General features: G+C 47.1%; 1 protein-coding gene across 1 annotated transcript in view; it reads right to left on the bottom strand.

Annotated features, from left to right (window-relative positions):
- LAMC1 (laminin subunit gamma 1) overlaps nt 1-4011 on the bottom strand; it is a 62451-nt gene extending 58440 nt beyond the window's left edge. Inside the window, exon 1 of the mRNA XM_084527545.1 lies at nt 3512-4011. Coding sequence (XP_084383671.1) covers nt 3512-3908 — 397 coding nt within the window. The 5' untranslated portion in view covers nt 3909-4011. The remainder of the gene's footprint in view (nt 1-3511) is intronic.
- Nucleotides 4012-9705: the final 5694 nt, after the last annotated feature.

The following is a 9705-nucleotide window of genomic DNA, read 5'->3' as shown; positions in this document are numbered from 1 at the left end:
GACGCAGGACAGAGGAATTGGAGAAAACTTTGGAATTTAAGGAGTATGTGAGTAGCGATAAAGAGCTTTAGAGCTACTTTATATAACTGCACCGAACAACTGCTGGCCACTAAAAAAACTGATCTCTTAACTACTCATGTTGAAACCTGCAAAATGTAAATCAAGCCTTTGTGAGGCCAACTAAAATAGAGTCCCCTCAGGGCTCTGCAAATACCACAGAGAAGGCACTGGAGCACTGGGCAAGCCATTCCCAGCCCAGGTCCAACAACGTCTCCCGAGGATTTCCCAACAAATTGCACTGCTAAGGTGCTGTGTTCGGCACAGAGGACTCTTCCAAATTAAATGGCTTGCACAATAAAAAACCTTTACTGAAGAAAGATTATAGATGCAGGATAAAGCCCCTGCAGAAGGTAATGCGGGTCAGGAACTGAGCTCCTCAGCCTGCCCCCTCCATGCTCGGCTGTTTGGGAATAACCAGCACCATGCTGGGTGAGCCCGCTTGCTGAGTAGGCTCTCACCTGAGTAGGTAGTGAGAGCATCCCCTAAAAGCCCTAATTTGAAAGCCAAACTAGTAACTGAGGAGGATCTTAGGCTGGAGTCACAGTGTACTTGGGCACTCACAAACCTGGAGTGCCTACGTAAGTGCTAGGAACACTCTGCCAATGAATCAATCACCTTTTCTCAGGGTTTAGTTTTAACTCCTTATGCAAACCTTTACGTGCAAACAACCCACTTGCTTGATTTAGTTCCATGCCTGTTTCCTAGGAAGGCAGCGCCCGGCCAGCATGCAAGGTTTCACCAGGACAACCTGCGGTGACTGCTTGCTTCCCAGCTGCATAACTGAATACTTGAGTTAGGGCACGTTTTGTGGCCCTTCCTTTAAAAAAAAAAAAGCTGCCTTTCTGTGCTTAAAAAGAAAAAAAATCTCTTCTGCTACAAACAACTGGCAAATCAAACTGAAGCTGAACATAAAAGCTGGCATCCTGCCTGGGTTTCCTTGCAAATGCCTTCAAATGGCAGTCATGCCCCAAAGTACACTTCGCAGACAGAGTATATATAACCAAGCATTGGTACTCTCCTCAAAGCCAAATAAAGGACTGAGCGTTTAGAAAAGGGGGAGGTGAAGGAGCCTCACAACCCATTTCTCCTAACAGCCAGGGGCTTTAATGAGTTTTCTTTATCTTACATTGACAAGATGCCGACCGTCGTGGAGAGGGGTGCTTACAGACCAGCCTGCAGCACGGATTTCAGAAGAAGCCACGAGCAGCAGGGCTCAGCTCTAACTGTGACCCAGCCCCACAAACACAGCTGACATGTTTGTTACAACAGACAGTGCAGAGGAAGAGAGGACAGAAGCAGGACTGCTCGCAGCAAAGCTGCTGGTGTGCCGAGGATGGATGCTGCCCCTTCATCCAAGGAAGGAAATGCTGGGATCCCAACAGCTGGAACCAAGCCTTTGCCAGCACCGGGAATAGTCCACACTTTTTCTTGTCCTCTTCTTCCAGTGTTTAAAGCTTTACCCCAAGGCTTTGTTTTGCTGCATGAGGGGTCTAACTAGCAAAGCCGTACTAAAACGTGCACACAAAGTGCTGGGGAGATGCCAGGACTGTCCTAGTGCTGCAAGCAGAAGTGAACAGCACAGGCTGTAAAAACGATGGGACTCTGACTTCAGAAACAAGCAAAGACAACTACCTACACATCGCAACGTCTCAGCTTCCACACTCAGCTTAAAAGACGTCATCACTTCCCTGAAGTCCCTGATTCTTGGAATGCATGGGAATAAGGGGGTAGGGTGGCACTGGAAAAAAGGAAGATTACTTTGGGCAAGGCTCAGATAGAAAGTACTCAGCCTCAGGAGCTGGCAGCTGGGGGAAGCAAGGGGATGCTTTTAAGAAAGTGGAAGGGAAGGTCATGGCGGTGCGCTCCTGCTCTCACCCATCAGCTCGCTTACATGCGAACCAGAGACACGCTCACTTCTCCAGAGCTCTCGGGGAAAGGCTCTTACTTGGAGGGCCTTGGTGCTCTTTCATACGAAGATAAGAAGCATTTATGACTGCTGATAGCCATTTCTAGAAGGGGTGGTAATTTCCCCTCTCTTCTGTGAGCATCATAATTTTTGGGCTGAGACCTCCTGTCCACACACACCTGCAACTTCATAATGCTGATCCACACTATTCTCTATACCAAGCTGCCTGCTAGCATCCAATTCCCAAGCTAAGGTTTTTAAACTTGACGTGTAAATTCTTAGAATTTCCAAAGAAGTTACAAGGCCCAACAGCCTGCTTTCACATGTTGACAACAGCCTTGCAACTCTTATTTGCCTTCTGCTGTGGCAGGAAAACATTACCCTGCTCTACACAGGCCGAACATCATTGTACGTTAATCAAGACATCCCAAGCTGGCAGAAACTCAGCGCAGGACAGCATTTGCAAGCTGGAGGCACAGAGGGGATGCTGCCAGCCCTGAAGGGGCACACAGCAGTGCTGAGCAGCCAGGATAGCAGCACTTTAAAAGTAAAGGCAGCTGCTGCATCAAGTGGGTCCTTGGAGATCATGCAGAACCAGCTGTGTAGAAGGGCTTCATGCCCCCAAATGCCTCACAAAACCATACAACACCACCTGCATAAGTAGCTTAACACTTCGCTATTAAGTCTTCTTAAAATTAACTCCTGCCACCATCAAGCCTAGAGCAAGTACCTCATAGTTGGGCAGGCAGCTTTCCCTTAAGACAAACCCGAAACCCATGTGATTGACAGACGCCACACTGCAGTGCCACAATATTGATTTGCCAGCGATGTTTTAAAGATGGTGTTTTCATGAAAGACACGAGCACACTTCTTCAAAGCCTGGGACACAGCACATCGTTTGTTCCAGTATGTTAGAAAAGTGGATTGTTTTTCAAGTGATATATATATACACACACACACACAGAGCTGCACAGGATCAAATGCAGCAGTAATGCAGATAAGCCTATAAACTAAGGTTTACCTTGATATAAAGGGTTATGATGATGATCTAAGGTTTACCTTAATATAAAGGATTATGATGATGTTCTATTAATAAATGAAATCAACTCTTAGCTTACTGCTTTCTCCAATGACGAGAATAACAATTCCCGATGTACAAGAAGTAAAAACTAAAGCAGAAAAAGAGGTGTTACTGCCCGCCCTAACCCAAACGCGCTCCCCTAGCCCCGGTAACGCCGGTGTGCTCATCGCAGCGCTCCCAACACGAGGGGCTCTGCAGGTGGGTGCAGCCGGCAGGCGCTGCTGCCAGGGGAGCCCGCGGCTCGCCTCCATCACATGAGACACGGGCGCATCCCACCCAAAGGTCCCGAAGCCCAACGCCCACCTCCCCGACCCCAAGCGGGGCTGTCTGCAGGACGAGGCGCGTCGCTGTGCTCCGGGGCGGGGGCTGCGGGCGGCACGCCGGGGCCGTGCGGTTACCCCGGTTAATTAGCGACCCCTCGGCGACTCCCCCCCCGAGGGGCTGCTGACCCCGCGCCGCCTTACCCAGGTGCAGGGTGAGGTTGACGGCGGCGGGGTGCTGCACGCCGGCCAGCATGCTCTGGCTCTGCCACCAGGTGGTGTCGGCCTGGCTGTTGTAGTCGGTGAGGAAGGCGGCGCCGTGCCGCAGGTGGGGCTGGGCGGCGTCGCAGAGGTGGCACGACTGGGTGACGCCGGTGACGCCGGTCTGCACGCAGTACTCCTCGGCCGGCGACCCGCACGTGTTGGTGGCCACCACCGTGGCGTTGAAGGCGGCGTTGACGAACTCGGGCATGCAGCGCTGCGGCCGCCCGCTCCGCTCCTCCGCGCACTCGTCCATGGCGGCGCCGCAGCCGCGGGGCAGCGCCAGGGCCGCCAGCGCCGCCAGCACCAGCGGCAGCGCCCGGCGCCCGCCGCCGCGCATGGCGGCGGGGCTCGGGCCGAGGGGGCCGGGGGGCGGCGGGGGCTGCCTGGGGCCGCCGCGCAGCTCCGAGCCGCCGACTCGCGCCCTGCTCCCGCTGCGGGCTGGGCCGGGCCGCGCCGCGCCGCCGGGCGGAGCCGGGCGAGCTGCCGAGGGGCGGGCGGGCGGCGCGGGGCAGGCCGGGAGCTGCCCCCGGCCGCCATGGCCCGGCCCGGCCCCGCCGCTGGAATGCGGGGAGGGGGGGACGGGGGCGGCCGCGGAGGGGAGGCGGAGGGCGGGGACCCGCGGCGCGGCGCCGCCCGGGGGGCTCCGGGGCTGGCTGCAGCCTGCGGGTCCCGAGCCGGAGGGGTGCTGCTGACAGGAGGAGGGGGCGGCTGGGCTGGGAGCACCGGAGAGCACCGAGTCCCCGCGCTCGGTTCTGCCCACCAGAACCCGCTTCGTTCCCTTGGCCGCGGTTTCTCCCCTGCCACGCGTGTTTGTAACGCTGCAGCGGAGCGATGCGGCCACGCTTTGCTCACCCAGCTCGCGCTGATCTCGCCAAAATCAGAATTACACCTCCGCGAGCCTGAGCTGTGCTCGCTCTTCAGCGCCTTACCTGCTGAAACAGTCCGTCAGCTTGGAGCCTAGCAAAGCATCCCAGCATATTCCCCGTAAATACATTGCTTTTGCAACACACAAAAATAAATAAAATATTCTTTTCCCACTTAGCTATTTGAGCTCACATAAATGAAGCAGGTTTTAAGTAGTTACCGATTGCCAACTTCATGTATGAAAGTGCACAATTTCCTTTTCCATGGAAAAGGCTCCATGTTGTCAGGGCTTACCACCCAAATCTGTTTCATTTAGGCACTGGGAAACCCTTCACTGCTGCCAGGTTACTGACCCGGACTCGAATCTGAAAGGGAAGGTGTCACAAGTAATAATTCTGGGGTCACTATTTATCTGGTGCTGATAGAGCAGGACAGCCAGGTAACCTCTCTAACTTTCCAGTGCTTACAGGGCGAATAACAGTAACAGTACCTGGGTCAATAAATTCTTGTGACTGGAAAATCCCACGAAGTAGAGTGAGTCAAGCTGTGTGGGAGGAGTTGCCTGAAAGGAAGGAAGGACTGCTAAATAGATAGGACTTTAGTCTGGGCACAACAACAAAACTTACGGGTAACCACCAAAAAAGAGCAAATAATATTTGTGGATAATGTTGGTAACTGTGCTGGGCTTAGACAGCATGGGGATAAATGAAAGAATAGTGAAAAAATGACATGGCAACTTCTTTGAAAGCAGGTTCAAGTATTCAAGCACTTATTGCCCCAAACTGCGCTAACTGCAATGATACCAAGGCTCAGAAAAACATGCTCTGTATTTAGCCAAGAGGTGGTCAGGAAAAAATATATAAAGATGACTGTAAAAAATGGCACTTTGTTACTTTAATTCTTCTTTGAGGTACTCAGATCAAATTAAATGAATGAGAGCAAGAGGGGAGAGAGTCAGAACAAAGAGATGAAATGCGAAAAAGCAAAAGCACCATAAAAACCTGAGAGGAAACAGCCTTTATTACAGTAGCACCACTTACAGGAAATAGAAGAAGAAAATGGCTATTTTCTTTCCATGTGATCAACAACAACAACAAAATTGCAACAAGGTATTGTACATCCACAAGCAGTTTGAAAGAAAGTAGAAGCACAGTTAATCTCTCTCCTTCCACAGCAGCTCAAGGAAAACACTAACACACCTACATAAAGAGCCTTTTTACTTTTCTGCAAGGAACAGATGAGACATGCTTGTCTTGCAGAATTAAATTAAGTAGATACATTTGACCCACTTGGGGTTATAAAGTCCAGAATGTTTCTAGTAAGCATCACAGGACAACACACATTTTAAGTTTTGGTCTTCCCATACTCATTTATCTTCATTAGTTGTTCATACAAAAAATTTCAATGCACATGCTAAGGAAAACTGTTCACAAGTTTTAGACTGTCAAAGCTGAGCCTCGTTGCTCCATGGGTCTCAATTTTTAAAACAGGTTGTTAGAAGTTATCCCCACAAAGAAAAACAACAAGCATGAAAACTGCTCAACACCTAAACATTTCACTGCATACTTTTATGTCAGTTTACACGAAAAAACAAATGACAGAAAAGCCCTGTGCTATCAGTCTTATAGAGTTATCAGCCACCGGAGAAGGCACCCAAGCGACCTGATTTTACTTTTCACAATCTGCCTGTTCTGGGAGATGTAGGAAGAAGTTTCCAGCAGCTGCATTTGAACAATTTGCCTCTCAGGCTGGCACAGCCAGCAGAGGAAGTGTGTGCAGTGGTGGGAGATGAAGCACACTTGGCTCTGCCCTGCCATGACCCCCATAACGCAGAGGCTTCCCACAGGCCCGTCTACTTTTCTCAGTGGACACAATCCAAACAACAGTAATTACAGCAGACATCCACTCCCCGTCCACCAAATAAACAAAAACACTTAAAAGAAAGCAAGTCAGCAGATTTGCCACAGGGTCAGTACAAAAAAAAAAAAATAAAATAAATAAAATACATTCAGAAACGCTGGGTGACAAAATTCAGGTGGCCTTACAGGTATATGTGAAAAGAAACCACACTGCAGTTTTCTGTAAGGTATCAGCAAACACAGAGAAAACCTGCTCTAAGCACTTTGATTTTATTAAGATAAAAGCAAAGTTTTAGGCACTCTTGATTTTCTGTATAAAGTTGAAATCTTTATTTTAAAAAGTTGGCTTAAATATTTTGACTGACAATTCCAGCTGGGATAATCTGTATAATTACACTGAAGCATACAAAATGCTGCAAATTTTAATCAACTGATCCATCATATCTTTCTAGTGTCCGAAGTGAAACAATCGAAGTACAAGGTGTGATTTCAATTCCATCCCTGCCAGCTCAGCACTGCTTCAGTCTTGGCATCAACTGCAACAACAAAAAAGCTTGATTTCTCCAGGCAACAACCTACAGGCATAGCTGAAACTGAAGAGAAAAGTTTTGCCAGAGTTAATGTACCTCACAGTTTATTACAACAAGGATTGCAGGAACTGCAGATGGGGAACTACTTTAAGGATCTAAGGATATCTTTCCACATGTAATGCAACAAATGCAACTTAGAACTAATGCTAGAAGTGCACAAGAAATGCAATTCTGTATTACGATATGGTTTAAGGCCATCCTGCTTAGAGAAGTCCTGCAATCAACAATGGGTCTGCAGAAAATGTGAATTATTCTGGTAAATGTCTGAGGTTTCAGTATAATCTTTGTCCACTATCAACAGCAGTAAAAGTAAAGAATAAACCAGATAACTGTGCTAGTTACTAAATAGTTATATATATCATGGTTTTATGGAAGCAGAGAGTTACAGCATTTATAAATAAATCTGGAATAGAAACTGATAGCTGTGAAAGCAGAAGGCGTTTCATAAAGTGTTTTATTTAAGTCTGACTTTCTAGTCACTCTTTTGCAGATTATCCTAAATAAGCCCATGCAGCAACTATTGGTAGGTGAATAAAAAAATCTCTAAATGCATTAATGAAAAGTAATCTGCTTCTTACAAGTTTCTGCAAACCCGGGAGAAATGGAGAGAGAAGCATATCTATTCTGGAGTGGGTCTGGGATGTATCCTAACCTTCTCTTGTAAGACTGTAATGTGGCAAAAAAAAAAAAATAAAATGAAAATTAAAGATGAAAGGACTGTGCAGTTTTTCATCTTCATATTGTGGATTCAAACACATCCCATCCTTTAAACAAAAAACACTTTTGCTTAATAGCTGTTTGGTGGTGTGTATGAAATTAATTAGTAATCTCTGTTTTCTAGCAAGTGAGAGTTATCTTTTATCTTTATCCTCTCTTTCCATTCCCTTCTCCAAGACCTCTACTTGCCTGACCACAATGAGCTCCTGCCTTTGTAAAGCTCACTGACGACTGCGAAAGGGGCACACATGGATGGGTGAGTTCAACCTTGAAACATCCAGTGAACTTCTTAGAGATGAGATATTCCTCAACGCTCCTCTTCTCCCCTTGTAGCTCTCCCAATCTCAATCAATGCACATGCAGTGCACTGCAAGGATGGAAGTGTGTGAAAGGAACTGGTTAAACTTATCTCTGTATGCTATTACATCTCTAAAATATAGCCAGCAAATTCACCAAGAACAGTCTCAAGCTGTGTCACCTTTGTCGACTGATGTATGCTCTGCCACCAAGAAATTACAGCAATGCTTAGCTTTCCAACATGCTGTAAAGAGCAGGAATCATTTACCCAGACCCATTCGGATAATGTCTGAGTCCTGTTCTTCATTGATGTGCCCAGCAATGCATATCCTTCACGTGCATGAGCTGGAGCTGTTTACACTAACTGTAAAGCATTCCCAGTAGAATTATCTTCCAAGGCTGATAAAATGCTATCCCAGAAAGTAGCGCGTGTTCTGGGGGTGGTCATGAGTATCTCACCATAAAGGATGTTGACCTATGTGACCACAGTCAAATTGTTTAACAAATATCCTTCCTGAACTTCCAGCAAAAATCCCAAGATCTTTTGCAATACACAGCTGGGTAACTCCTTTTGCCCAATGTCTCCAGGCTGACATTTTCTTCCCAGTTAATTGTTAACTATTGTGTATGGTCACAAACTGTTTTTTTCATAGCATGATCTGCTAGTTGTCTTCTCATGATCATTGTTTTATTAATAATAAAACTGGTTGCTGTCTCATCACTTGTGAAACCCTTCTTTTCCTCATAGAAATGGCTGTTGAGAGCAACCCTAAATCAAGCATACCCCTCATTTTAAGAACTCTCATTTATAAGCTTAATGCTCTTTTAGCATAGTTCTTAAGATCTCCAAAAACAAACAAACCAAAATAGCACAGCCTCTAAGAAAGTTAGGTGCAGAAAATAATTGGTAAGAAATCAAAAAAGATCAAAAAAGATACTTGCTGATTAGCCCAGAAGACAGACCAAGCAACGGAGACAGTCCTGTAAAGAACTGTGGACAGAAGTTGTAACAGATGCTGATTCATTTTGACTGTTTCTAGAAGGAAAACTCATCACTGGAAATCCAGGATTCCTAAACTTCCAAAGTCAGATCAACCATCTAACGGAGGGGGCAGTCAGTTGAGAAGTCATCATCTTTCAGATGACTGATTTTAGATGAGCAGAGCTCACGTTTCTCCCGCTAAATAAACAGTTTGTCTTGCCAAGCAAGCTGCAGTTTGATTTGTTGTTATTCCTGAAGAGTTAAAACTTGGGTGCCCTGCTGGACAATGATAACAATAACACATAACTTGGGGATCTGTAGATTCTCTGGTCACCCCTACTGCTTGTTCCTCCTTTTAAAGCTTCTCAGCAACCTGTCTCTGCTCCTGTGTGGAAGTGAACTGAAGCAGAGTTGTTTCTCCTTTACATGACTTGGAGCATACAGTGAACGGTGAGGACCTGCAAGGAGTTTGACCCTACAGAGCTGTCTCTGCGATACACACCCATGCCTGTTCCTGGCCGTGTATCTGGCGTGCCCCATCTCTAGTCTTGGTTCTCCCCAGCTCACTCCATTCTCCCCTGCACTGCCTGCATGCCTGCTGGCAGTCAGACAGTGACCAGCTGAGAGGACAGAAGACACATTCTCTGCATTGGAAAAAACTACTACTGCAAAGGACTAAATAGTCAAAAGAAGCAATTCAGGGAAAATCTGTTCAGCTCCTGTAGCCAAGGAGCAAAAAATGAAAATACAATACTCAGAATGAACACAATCTTCTGAATACACAGCTGTTAAACCCTACAAAGTCACTGCAAAGCTACAGAACAA

This window comes from Aythya ferina (assembly GCF_964211825.1).
Source record: "Aythya ferina genome assembly, chromosome: 8".
Taxonomy (NCBI): Eukaryota; Metazoa; Chordata; class Aves; order Anseriformes; family Anatidae; genus Aythya; species Aythya ferina.
The sequence above is the reverse complement of the archived record's forward strand: the minus strand, read 5'-3'. Positions and strand labels throughout refer to the sequence as shown.